This window comes from Apium graveolens, chromosome 5 (assembly GCF_009905375.1).
Source record: "Apium graveolens cultivar Ventura chromosome 5, ASM990537v1, whole genome shotgun sequence".
NCBI lineage: Eukaryota > Viridiplantae > Streptophyta > Magnoliopsida > Apiales > Apiaceae > Apium > Apium graveolens.
The window spans coordinates 309091438-309104492 of NC_133651.1; the positions used below are offsets into that span (position 1 = coordinate 309091438).

At 32.9% G+C, this 13055-nt stretch overlaps 2 protein-coding genes across 3 annotated transcripts; one reads left to right on the plus strand and one right to left on the minus strand.

The window, feature by feature from the left end:
* Positions 1-3061: 3061 nt before the first annotated feature.
* On the minus strand, positions 3062-3541 carry LOC141661220 (uncharacterized). The gene has a single exon (XM_074468205.1). The coding sequence runs from the start codon at positions 3539-3541 to the stop codon at positions 3062-3064; it is 480 nt and encodes a 159-aa protein (XP_074324306.1).
* A 488-nt stretch (positions 3542-4029) lies between these two features.
* LOC141659374 (uncharacterized) lies at positions 4030-11548 on the plus strand. 2 transcript variants are annotated; one of them, XM_074466215.1, is made up of 14 exons: positions 4030-4363; positions 5176-5334; positions 5491-5607; positions 5691-5775; positions 6847-6955; positions 7115-7182; positions 7302-7427; positions 7507-8405; positions 8649-8855; positions 8945-9005; positions 9549-9662; positions 10046-10159; positions 10266-10352; positions 10891-11548. In XM_074466215.1, the coding sequence occupies exons 1-14, from the start codon at positions 4284-4286 to the stop codon at positions 10909-10911; spliced, it is 2247 nt and encodes a 748-aa protein (XP_074322316.1). In that variant the 5' UTR covers positions 4030-4283; the 3' UTR covers positions 10912-11548. The 2 variants fall into 2 exon arrangements, with proteins under 2 accessions (XP_074322316.1, XP_074322317.1); XM_074466216.1 differs by having other exon boundaries at positions 4032-4363; positions 5182-5334.
* Positions 11549-13055: the final 1507 nt, after the last annotated feature.

The following is a 13055-nucleotide window of genomic DNA, read 5'->3' on the forward strand; positions in this document are numbered from 1 at the left end:
AACTCCTCCCCCATCAACATTTTCATACATATTTGCATCCTCTACATTATCATTTGCATCCTCACCCTCAACATTATCATTATCATTTTCAAGCTCATTTTCATCATTTTCATCTTCAACATCAACCAAATCGTCATCTAAATTAATAATTTTCTCATTTTTGTCTCAAACGCATCATCTACAACAAATACAAGGGTTTTAGGTTCATCACTAGTATGTTAATCATCAAGATGTAAAATATGATCAATACCCTTTTTTTATTTTTATGTTTATGACGAAACATACGAGCAAGTAAATTATCCGCCATGAAAAATTGAAGAGAAGAAATATACCTTGAATTGACAAAAGAACTTGAATTTCTTGATAAAAATGCCCCAAAATCGCCTAAAATGTAAACTTGGAGAGTATAGTTTTTTTGAAGATTTGGGTGTTTTTGTGTGGTGAAGTGAGGGAGTGTTGGAATGTTGGAGATAGGGGAATAGTACCAACCGCGGACAATTTCCGCGGTCCGTCCTTTCCAACCGCGGACAATTTCCGCGGTCCGTCTGTTATCCCAGCACTTTATTCCTCATCCAACGGTCTACAAACCGTTTGTTACGGAACAGTCTACAACAAACGGAATTACAAACATGAATTATTCCGTACCAGACTTGTGGAATGCATAATCTACCTGCACCCAACCTGATCCAACACGAATTACAAACGAGTCGTTGTAATCCGATTCGAGCCATAGTGAAAAAGGTAAATTAATGTCAATTTTAAAGCTACTAAAAATCCTTGACAAAAAACTTGCACCCACGCATATACATACATATGTTCATACTATGTATATATGAAAGTGAAAACGGAACTGAAGTCAAAAAATTGCACCCACAAATGTACATATATATGTTCATACTATGTATATATACAAACCAGGTCTTCGATTCATCATTAGTTTAAGTAGCATGAAAACCCGTGCAAGACACAAGTTTTGTTCTAGTATAATTTATAAAATTCGGAGATGTTGCAGTGTGTGTGATGTTCATGATTTGTGATACCTATGTTGTACTTTAGCTATAAAGTTATCTGGACACTGATAAAACCATCCACAATTAAGGTATTTTTCAGCTGCAAAATGAGTAGTCTTGATATTGAATATTTGACATGTGTAAGATTTATCATAATTTTCTTTGTATTTAACTTTGTTGCTGTTGCACATTAGTGCACGAGATTGTGCACAATATTCATAAAAAGTTTAAACCGACTTTTTTGTGTTTTTTTGTCAATATTTGTGCCATTTGTAGTTCATTAGGTATAAGAGTTAAACTGATAGTATGTTAACTTAAATTGTAGAAATATTGGTAAAGAAAATTTTTATTTGAGTAATTCTAAGTTTCATCCTTGCATAGCGGTTCTAGTAAGAATTGTATATCGGTACATGGTGCGGGGTACATAACAATTGAGGTTGGTTCATACTATCACTGGATGTGTCCATCAATTTTTCTCCTTTGTATATAAGTTAATGCGTCCATGAACAACTACAAGAATGTGATTTACAATTTTACTAAAGGTGTGATCTATTTTATAGTATAATCTAACTTGCTTATTATCGTAAAGGTGTATAAATTTTATGGTGGAAATTGTTATTGATTCGACGCATTCTTTCCTACAGTTATGTTTATCTCCAAAAACAATTGAGGTTGTACAAAATGTTGGCACAGTGCTTGACATTTTATGCTACCTAAGTTGTAAGAGGACACCGACATGCCCGCGGTACCAGGTTCAGGATTTGGACAAAAGAATCGTTAATTAATAATCATTGTTATACTTCAAAAAACTTGAAAGAAAAACCCTCCACTACCCCCAGATAAAACTTTCCTTTTTCTAACGATATTGAATCTAAGTGTCATATTTAATGCTTGTAAAAAAATTCGTTGCTAAAATCTGTCTTCCCATGCTAACAGTTTGACATACATGTTTCTATTAAACTCCAAAATTTAGAAAAATACTAATTTATGAGGTACCTTAAATTTCATTGTACAAACTATATTTATAATCATATCCGTGATAATCGTATCCTTAAAAATCCTTGATTGATAATTTTATCCTTCTTGATAATATATTTATTATAAAATATCGTAAATATAGATAACATAAGTTGATTAATTATCAAATGTGAATGATTTTTATGTAAAATATTATTCTCGATTTAATTTCGGGTATTTGGGGTTCACTATATTTTTCGGATTAATTTTATGTCAATCTGAACACGACTCAAAATCATAAAATCCCAACCCTAATTCGTATTTTTTCCGTGTCGGTTTCGTGTCAGACTTCGAGTCATGTCGATTTCCCCTAGTAGATAGATTTGGTGAATTGTGCAATTAAGTTAAGGAAAGAACCTACTGTATTCGACTTTTACTGATATTATAATTTTTGTGTTTGTGTTAATTTTATTATTTATATACTGTTATCTCAAGTTGAGTTAAATGTAGACCAATTTTTTTGGGAGCACTTATGTTCTCTAAGTACAAATATTACATAAAAATATTACTAAATGTATTATTTTACGAATCATGATGTTCATTATTTTATTAAATTATTGAATATTATATATGTACAGTACCGTAGAACATTATAAAATATTTTATTCTAGAAAATATGTTTAGTTTGCAGAATATTTGTTCAGAACATACACATTTTATTTATTAAACTTAAATGATTTTTAACAATTTTAATAAATTATTAATAGTTATAAAATATACTTCACAAAATAATATATTTTATAATATTTTAATTACAAAACATCCATGATCTCCAATAAAATAAATTCTTTATCAAAAACCTATACAGTTAAACCTCGATTAAGTAATATCCGATAAAGTAATAACCTCGCTTAAGTAATAATTTTCATCGGTCCCAACTTGGGCCAATGTTGTAAAGTAATATTCTCGCTAAAAGCATAAGATAATAAAAAATTCGAAAGTCATTAAGGGCCCAAGTAATATGTAAAGTAATAATTCCATAATTATATATATATATATATATATATACTGTATAATGTATATGATTACAAAATTTAATTCTTATTAAAATATGAATCTATTGTAGCTTGTTTCTTCTTTCCACCAAAGCCAAAATTAATCTCGTCCTTGACTTTATGTAAAGCAAAAATAACTCCTGGTATGTTTTGCTCGTGTTGTAACAAGTAATTGTTCAAAGTGGTGAGTGCTTGAAATGCTTCCTTTGATGACACGCTTGGGATGACATTGCTATCGTCGGGTTCAGGATCAGTCCCTTCATCAGTGCTCATTACCGACTCAATGATTTCTTCATCCGTAGGTGATTCCATAACCGCATCATTCTCGTTTGGATAGTTTAAGAGATGCTCGACATCCATCACATTCCTATATCGTAAATTAGAGATAACTTCATTTAATCTTTCGACACCTTCATTTATTTCTCCAAGTTCTTGTTCATCATTTTCTTCTGAACGAATCTTGCAATGCCGAAAACAATTTGCAATTGTGGTTGTTTTCACATCAATATTCCAAGCCATGTTAGCAAAACTAATAGCATTCAAGATATTAACCTTTTGGATATAAGTAATCATAATAAAAGTAATTTTAGATCAAATACATTGCATGTGATTAATTCTAGTTTTTATACGTACATTATATATTATACTGTACCACGTAAACATAAAAATTCGGTAAAGTAATAAAATATTACTTTATCGATAAAGTAATAAAATATTATTATATCGATAAAGTAATAAATTCGATAAAGTAATATTTTTTCCCGGTCCCAAGGGTATTACTTTAAAGAGGTTTAACTGTAACTATAATTTCCTCGGTCCATCAGTAATCCATGATTACTTACAACAAATAATTACTAACCGTAAAACTAAAATTAATTATCCTAACCAAAGTAAAATCTCGTCCCAAAATTTTTTGAACTCGTGAAATTACACAGTAGAAAGTAGAAACTATCAATCGATCGAGCGTGTGGTGTGTCCATGATGTGCCACAAACCCGATAACAGATCCGACCCGAACACTACCAACCCCACCCCACTGTTATCATCTCTATCCTTCTCCCTCTTCTTCCTTGTCTATTTCATCATATTTATACCAAAATTCACATAATTATTATTAGGTCATTTCTCTTCCCATTTTGCCCTTCTCGTAGATCTTCAAACACTATCATATTTATTTTATTTATTTACACGCACCTGTGAATTATAAGCGCCGTACTATATAAATCTCGCCGGAGCATGAGATTGTCGCCGGCGGCTAAATTATGAGGTCGTCGGAAGATTCGAATTCTCCGTCTGCTTCGATTCTACTTGCTCCTAGACACTCCAATCTCAAGAGGAAAAGGTTGATTGAATTTGCTTTTGATTTTCTCGATTTCGATATTTCGATATTGAATTGTGTGATTTTAATCTGAATTATGCTTTTGTGGTGCTTGTTTTATGTTTTTCGATGAAGATCTCGTGTTTTTGTAGCTAATTTTACTGTTTGATCTGATGAGGTTAGGAGTTTGTAGTGTGATCAAGTTGTTTTGTTGTGTTGTGCAGTTACTTGCTTCGGCAGTTGTTTTGAATTTTAATTGTTTCGGTTTTGGTTTGGATTGAAACGGAGGTTGATTGCTAAGTTGAGATTTTACGGAACAGGATTGATAGGTAGGATGAGTTTAGTGGTAGGCTAGTGTGTATTGTTTTCGTAATTTGATAGGTTAGAAGATGTCATATGAGAGAAGAGATGTTATGTGGAGGAGGATGTTGTTATCTATCCGTTGAGATGATTTTAAAAATGAATTCATTTGTGTCATTATGACAACATTTTGCATATTAGATGCTAAGCCGAACTAGGTAAATTAAATGACAAAACTAAGTTTCTATATAAGGTTAATAGAGGCTGATACGGTGGCGTTTTGAACTCCTTTGGAACTCAAACGTAAATAGAAAATAAATGTAATTAAAAAAATGTATTCTGTAAATCATTTGTTTCTACAATTCATTTTTTAGTTGTTTCTATGTAAATCATTTGTTTTATAAAATTCAATTCTTTGTATCTTAATTGTTAACTGCGATGTGATTGAGTATAAAGTTTTTTGTATGAGGTAGTGCTTCAGTGCTGTATTTGATTTAACTGTTTTCTGATATAATGTTGATTTATTGTTCTGCGAGATGTAGTAATGTCTTCCGGCTGCTAGCACGGAGAGAAATTTCACCTCAGACAAAAGATTCTTCTCGAAACTTGTGGAGAGAGGATTCAAAGAGTAATGTTAATTCACCTCTTTTAAGAGGTGAAGCAGCAAGAGATGTTAAGCGCATTCTGATATCATGGTAATTTCTTTAGTGCCCAGTAGTTCTTGTTTATAAAATTAATGTGATTGTCACCACTTCTGTTTTTACTCAAGCTGTTAACTGGTCCTTGCGTGTGAGATTTGGATATCTTAGTTTCTCTCACTTACGGTATCTTAAATGTATTGTTTATTTCAGGGTAGAAGCAGAGTCGCTGCGACATTTTTCAGCCAAATATTGTCCGCTATTGCCGCCTCCAAGGTCAACAATTGCAGCAGCCTTCAGCCCTGATGGGAAAACGCTTGCTTCAACTCAGTAAGTTATCAATTTGGACAAAATCTACTGTATCTGCATGGTACTGAAGATATAAAGACCTCTAATTATGTCTGTGCTTGCAGTGGAGACCATACAGTGAAGATAATTGATTGCCAAACTGGAAGATGCTTAAAGGTGTTGAGCGGTCACCGGAGGACGCCTTGGGTGGTAGGCCTGCTTTCTATACCTTTTACTTTATATCCCCTACGCAGGTGGCTGATGTTATTTGAACTCTGAGCAATAAGAGGAGTAATTTTTTTTTTCTTTTAAGATTTTTTACATTAAAACTGCACAAGTAAATTAATACAAATTCTATTAAAGTAACTTTATTGTCCTGTCTATCTATCCTACAGTCAGTAACCTAGAAAGCAGTAGGCAACATTTAACGAGAGTTGCAAGGTCAATTAGTAATAATAATTTGTTTGTAACTATTAAAAAAATTATGAGAAAATTTTAGAATCTGTTTTTGAATCTCATAATTTTTAGAATCTGATTTTGAATCTCAAAAATTTTATGAATCTGTTTTTGAATCTCAGTTAAAAGTTTTGGAAATTTTACATAAATCTTTTTCAGTATTCAGTTAATAATGGAATATTAATTTCAAAAATTTATATAACAACAATTGAAATGTGAGTACATAATTTTTTCATAGAAATAAACTAAAAAATATTTGGAATCTCAGGCTCTCTCTCACTCTCCACACACACACATAGGGTGTCGCGCTCCAGTGAGAACTTGTTAAAATAAATATATATATTTAAAATGCTAAACCATTTTAAATAATAAGATTACTGTAAAATTTTGTCTTGTCAGATATGTATTTATCTGTACAAAGTAGAGTAATATTGTATTATGGAGAAGCATTGAAGTTACAGGACTCCATTTTCTTATAGAATTTAGTTGTTACAATTGCCACAGACAAAATAATTAGAGTATTGAGGAAAGTATTTTTAGAAGACTTGTATCTGGCTCATTGAATGTGATTTTTTGCATCACCTGAATTGGTCAGATGTCATTACTTTTTAATCAGCCACTTTTGTTGTGAAAAAGATTTAGGAACGTTTCTGGGTGTAAATCATTCTTGTCGAAGGCGTGTTACATCAATGTGTGTGTTGGATTAATGTTTCCAGGTTCCAGCATTGTGAAACTATTTGTCTTGATCTAGGCAGCACTGTTGGCATACATATTTTGCCTGGTTCAAAATTTATTTTTTCTTATATAGTAATGGAACTTTTACAGGTTAGATTCCATCCCCTTTGTCCTGATATACTTGCCAGCGGAAGTTTGGACCATGAAGTCCGCTTATGGAACGCAAAAACTGCAGAGTGTATAGGGTCACGTGATTTTTGTAATTCTTCCTATCATTTTGTTTTTTAAAATTATTAAAATTATTTATGTTTTCATGCAGCTAAAAAATAATTGTGATACATATACCGATACATGTTAAGAAATGTAAATTTATCTTAGATGATAGTGATTGATATGTTAAGCATGTTTCTCTTTGCAGATCGTCCTATAGCTTCTATTGCTTTTCATGCGCAGGGGGAATTTCTAGCTGTAGCTTCAGGCCATAAGGTAAGGATTCTTGGAAATGACCACAGAGTTAATTGTTTTGTTGGATGTTTAAATTTAAAGTAAGGGAGTTAATTGCTTTGTTCGATGTTTCTTGACTTCAAAATTTAAAAACTCTGTAGCTTTATATATGGCATTACAATGGAAGAGGGGAGACGGATTCACCTTCGATAATACTTAAAACACGCCGTTCTCTTCGTGCTGTGCATTTTCATCCTCATGCTGCTCCATTTCTTTTGACTGCTGAGGTAATTTTTGATGTTGATATGTTGGAAAATTAGAATCTTCTCGTTTTACTCGTTCTGATCGACTACACATTGGTTTCAGGTAAATGAACTAGAATCATCAGATTCCACAGTGACACTTGCAACTTGTCCGAATTATTTGCGGTACCCCCCTCCCACAGTATATCTGGCAGATGGTCATCCTGATAATCAGTCTAGACAGGTCAGTGAGTTACCATTAATGACTCTGCCATTCTTGTTATGGCCTTCGATTGGTCGAGGTGATGGGAGAATCCCATCGCGACAAACTGATGCAGATGTCAGGTCAACTAATACTACACAGAGAGCAGAATCCTCTGGCTCTGTCCGACTTCTTACTTATTCTACTCCCTCAGGGCAGTATGAGCTTTTGTTGTCTCCTATAGAAGCTGGTGGCTCCCTTGCACCACAAGAACCTGAGTCTAATTCTTTAATTGCGGAAATGGAAAATGATGTAACCAATCCGACAGTAGATGCGATGGAGACTGATGTGCAGCCTTTAAGAGTTATCCCATTTGTTGATCCCACGAGTTGGGAAGTACCGTTTTTGCAAGGGTGGTTTATTGGACAAAGCCAAGCTGGCCAACAAACAATGCATCCATTTAATGCTGTGGCAGCTGAAAATATATCTAGCTCCAGTAGAATGGAGAATCATGGTGCAACTTCAACAGCTCCTTCAACAGTTCTTATAAATTTGAGATCTGGTTCTTATCATCATTATTCACACCCTTATATGCCATCTGCTGGATCTGGTGGTGGTAATCTAACACATGATGAGAGTGATTCTCAGCACTTTGTTGAGCGAATCCAATCCGAGATTGCCACATCACTTGCTGCAGCAGCTGCAGCAGAGTTGCCTTGCACTGTGAAGCTTAGAATATGGCCTCACAATGTTAAAGAACCTTGTCGACTTCTTGACGCAGAACGATGTCACTTAGTTATACCACATGCTGTGCTTTGTAGGTATGTTGTAGCCCATTATAAGATTTCTACCTTATGTTGAATTCCTCTTCGCCCCCTCTAAAGCTATTCCATAAGTTATTTTCTTGTAAAATCACATGATGAAATCAATTGATTATTATGATTTGTGTCTTAATATTAATGCAATTACCAATCGGGACAGGGATGGTATTATGGAACGTCTGTAGTAATTTTTTTTTTGGGAAACTAACTAAAATACTAATATATGAACATTTTTTTCTCCAGTGAGATGGGCACCCATTTTTCACCTTGTGGCCGATTTTTAGCTGCCTGTGTTGCATGTGTTTTGCCAAACGTGGAAGCTGATGCTGGTTTCACTGGGCAGCAAGTACATCCCGACGTCATAGGAGTTTCAACATCTCCAACTAGACACCCAATATCAGCTCAAGAAGTTATGTATGAGCTTCGGATATATTCCATGGAGGAGGCGACGTATGTTTTAATTATCTTCAATATTTGGGTGTTATTTTATGATTGTTTTCTGCTTCATTAATCTTTTTTTTTGTTTTAATTTTATTTAGATTTGGTCTGGTGCTTGCTTCAAGGGCAATCAGAGCTGCTCATTGTTTGACTTCAATTCAGGTACATTTTCCCAGGGACTACCTAATATCACTTATTAAGTTCCATAAAATTATGTCATCGAACCCGAGTATGCCCCAGTTCAGATTGTACATTCTTCCGATTTGTGGTTTTTGTGTTCTTTCAACTGTCAGTTGAATAGATCGGAAACCTTCCGATTACCGATTTCTAGTGATGCTTTTGACCTTATGTTTATCACTAAAGATTTCATGTTGACATCTGAATATCATATGCTCGTTGACCTTGTGTTTATTAATTAAGGTTTCACATTAGAGACATTTGAAGAATAAAAAATTTTAATTCCAAAAATTTTAATCTTTACTCCTCTCTTTAGTAAAGAGACAATAAATACTAGAGTATTTGTGCTCAGATTCGTTTTGTATAAAATTCGAATGCTTGCTTATATTGCATGTCCTTGCGCATGTGTATTAATTCCAATAATTATGGACATTGTTTTGATTAATTAATATGGATTATCCTTGACATATTACCAAGGAAGAAAGCACATGAGAAGTAATTTGTGTTTTATGCTATCTATGCATGCAGTTCTCACCAACTTCCGAGCACTTATTACTTGCCTATGGTCGTCGTCATAGTTCACTGCTAAAGAGTGTTGTCATTGATGGAGAGACAACTGTACCTGTTTACACCATTCTGGAGGTACCAGTTACTGCTTTTCGATTACAATATCACACACTCACACACACGCGTGCGGACACACACTTATGTAATGCTTTTGACTTTCTGGTTGTTATAACCTTTTTCTTGTATTATAAGAATTTTTTCATTTGATGATGTCTTTGGTTTTGTGTTAATAAGCTTTGCCTTATGTCCATTGTCGGATTGTGGTTGTAGATTATGTGTGGTAATCAGTCACTAGTACATAACAGATTTCACAATTAGCAAACAATATATAAAAAGCTGAATTTTTTTTTTGATTTCAACTAATATCGTTGAAAGAGCTGGTGACGATTTGTGAATCCAATTGGAACTGTTCTTTGTTATATTGAATAAAACATAAAAATAAGGCTTTTCTTTATCAGGTCTATAGAGTTTCTGACATGGAACTCGTGAGAGTGCTTCCCAGTGCAGAGGATGAAGTCAATGTAGCCTGCTTCCATCCAGCGGTTGGTGGTGGTCTTGTCTATGGAACAAAGGTAATAATAAACTTGTATATGTTCAAAAGTATATGCAGGGACCTGCAGCTGTTTTTGATTGATTTAATAATATAAGTGATTTATGTTATATTTCCGTAAATTGCAGGAAGGAAAGCTAAGGATCTTTCAGTATAATGTTTCAAATGGCTTGAACTATTCAGGAACCTATTCTTCAGAAGAGGACATGATTGAGGTAAGACAACAAAGATCATTTGTAAATGTAAATTGAACTTGTATTAACCAATGATTAAGCTTCTTTTAAAGCTCATTGAAACACTGTAACATAAAGTAACAATGAAGTTCCCATGCATTATAGAACACCTTAAATGTCGAAACTCGCTGCTGTGGGGTGTGGTTTGTTTTGGTGCATCTTTGCAGTCCACCATCGATGATGATTAGAAATCTCAAACTTTTTACATGTCACAACTCAATTTCAAATAAAGAATACAAGGAACACATCACCAGAATGTTATTAATCTATTATAATTTTGAAACCTGCTACTAGAGGTAAAACAAGAAGTTTGTGCTAGGGTTTAAACCAAAATCCTGCTAGCTCCATTTTAGGATGTACTTTGGTGTTTGGTTCTGGGAGCATGTTAGATACCTACCCGGTAATATAGAGTAATTGTACTAGATTAAATTATTAAATAGTCCTCGGAAAGAAGCTCTTGGCAAGAAGTTAATAATAGCACATCAATCAAGTCTTGTTAATCATGTGTGTTTTGTCCTAGGGTTTGATTGCGGAGCATTAAGGAGTGGATGTATCGTGGCTAGCTTGAAAAGTTGTCTATACACATAGTAAACCCCTGTATGTGCAAGCCGTCAGTGGGTAAAATACAAATTTGTAATTTCGATCCTATGACATTTTAGTTTCTTGTATACACATTTAGATATATGGCAAATCAAATGGAAGCTAACTTGCACAACAAGACGAGTGCATGTGATGTAGAGAAGTTGGTTGCTCGGTCTTTTCCTCCTGGTTAATGAACTACCACAGTTTAAGCTTAAAAGGTAATACTCCTCCATTGCCATACCAAATTGTTGAGTTAATGTTTGAGAGGAATACATGTACTTTTATACCCTACAAGCTTCAGATATGCAGCCATATTTCTCTGAGCTGAGGAGGGTTCTTTGCATGACATTTGTGTTTATGTACATTAGATGTTAGATCCATATATCTGATTTGTCTGCCAAAAAAAAAAGAAAATGATGCAAGTTAGAAATGTGCTTTTTTGGCACTCCATTGACCGGTGGTTCTATGCAGAAAGTTGCTATTTTTTGGTTAGCTTTATATAGATTTTATTTGAATGTTGTTGTATGGATTAGTTGTCAAGATTGTTGATACTTGACACATTATAAAATATCAAAATAGAAATGTGAATTATAAGATATGCATGCAGATAGCTTAATATCTTGATTACCATTGATTGTCAATGTTTCAAAATCAGATATGCAGGCATATGTTGACGTCTGGAATATGAACCTAATGGGGTTCTAATACGGACTTAACCTGCAAAATTTTAACTTTTAGCCTATATACAAGTTGAATTAGCCCAAAATTTTGAACTCTGCAGATAAATAACTGTATATATTTTCAAGAACTCCTAACTTGCAAATTATTTATTTTAGGAAGGTACAAAATAAAGGTTTCCTTTTTTTAAATATGAATTTCATAGTTTACGTGGCACTCTTTTATTTATTTATTTATTTATTTTTGATGAAAATGCAATTTCAATACTCATTCAAATCATTCAAGATACAATATTTGACTTTAACTGGAACAGACCTCTAGTCAAAAATGCAATCAGGATAGATATGGGACACCTGAGCTAGTTCATGTGCCGACATATTCGCAGATCGCTTAATAAAGTATAACTCAAAGTTGTTAAAATGACTCCTCAATCTCCTGCAATCCTCAATTGCCCAAACCTCGATCTCATTTAATCTGCACAATTTGAATCGCTGTTGTAATGATAATCCAACATTCTATTAGCAAAATATAATAAAAAAAACCACATGGTGATAGTGATGAGCAGAAGCATCATTTGTATGCATTTTTTATCCTAATAGTTAAACACAATTATACACTACCCATGTCACTGACAAGATTCCTGATAGTTAAACTCAATTACATAGGTCTATGACAAGATTTGTATATCCTCCAAAGGAGGGTTTTTTTTGTCAAGTTTTGTAGAGGTTTTTTTTTTTCAAATTTTTTAGATTTTTTTTACACTATACAATTATATTAGTAAAATTCTTGATCGTTTTCTTATTGATAAATATTGTATAACGTCTAAAACATATTAAATACAAGTTGAACATCTATATGTGTATGATTTTTATGTAAACCATTAATAACGTTATAACGTTTTTAATATATCTCATTAATCATAATACGTATTTTTTTGTTTATGTCGTGTAATTTGTAAATGAAAAGATTGAAACTAATCCATCAAATATTGTCAATATATATATAAAAAAAACTAAAAATTAACATTAATGTATATTGCAGAGTGGAGTAAATTTTTTGAGTTTTGGTCAAATAAACCCGGAATAATGAGATATTTTATTACTAAAGTCATTACTAATTTACAATTATTTTACGTAATTTAAAAGGATTGGTAATGCATGCATAATTAAAGTGTTCAAGACCTGCAATTGTAATATTCAACAAAGTAGAATTTACACAATAATTAATATAAGTTTATTTTTAAAGAAAAATGTTACTTTTTTAATTCAACGTTTATGTTGATTTAATATCATTGATAATGTCTTAATTCATTATACTTAGCTTTTAATCCCCTTTATTATACAAAGTTAAATTTATAAGATATCAGATAATTGTCAATTCCTAAATTAAAATTGACATAATTTATTTAGTTTTTAACACATTGAT

What these genes read in the sequence shown, in the direction of transcription:
- LOC141661220 (XM_074468205.1), bottom strand. Translation starts at nt 3,541, where the DNA reads ATGGCTTGGAATATTGATGTGAAAACAACCACAATTGCAAATTGTTTT.
- LOC141659374 (XM_074466215.1), top strand. Translation starts at nt 4,284, where the DNA reads ATGAGGTCGTCGGAAGATTCGAATTCTCCGTCTGCTTCGATTCTACTT. An exon ending in AAAACGCTTGCTTCAACTCA is followed by an intron (nt 5,608 to 5,690) that starts GTAAGTTATCAA and finishes CTGTGCTTGCAG; the next exon opens with TGGAGACCATACAGTGAAGA. An exon ending in ACCGGAGGACGCCTTGGGTG is followed by an intron (nt 5,776 to 6,846) that starts GTAGGCCTGCTT and finishes GAACTTTTACAG; the next exon opens with GTTAGATTCCATCCCCTTTG.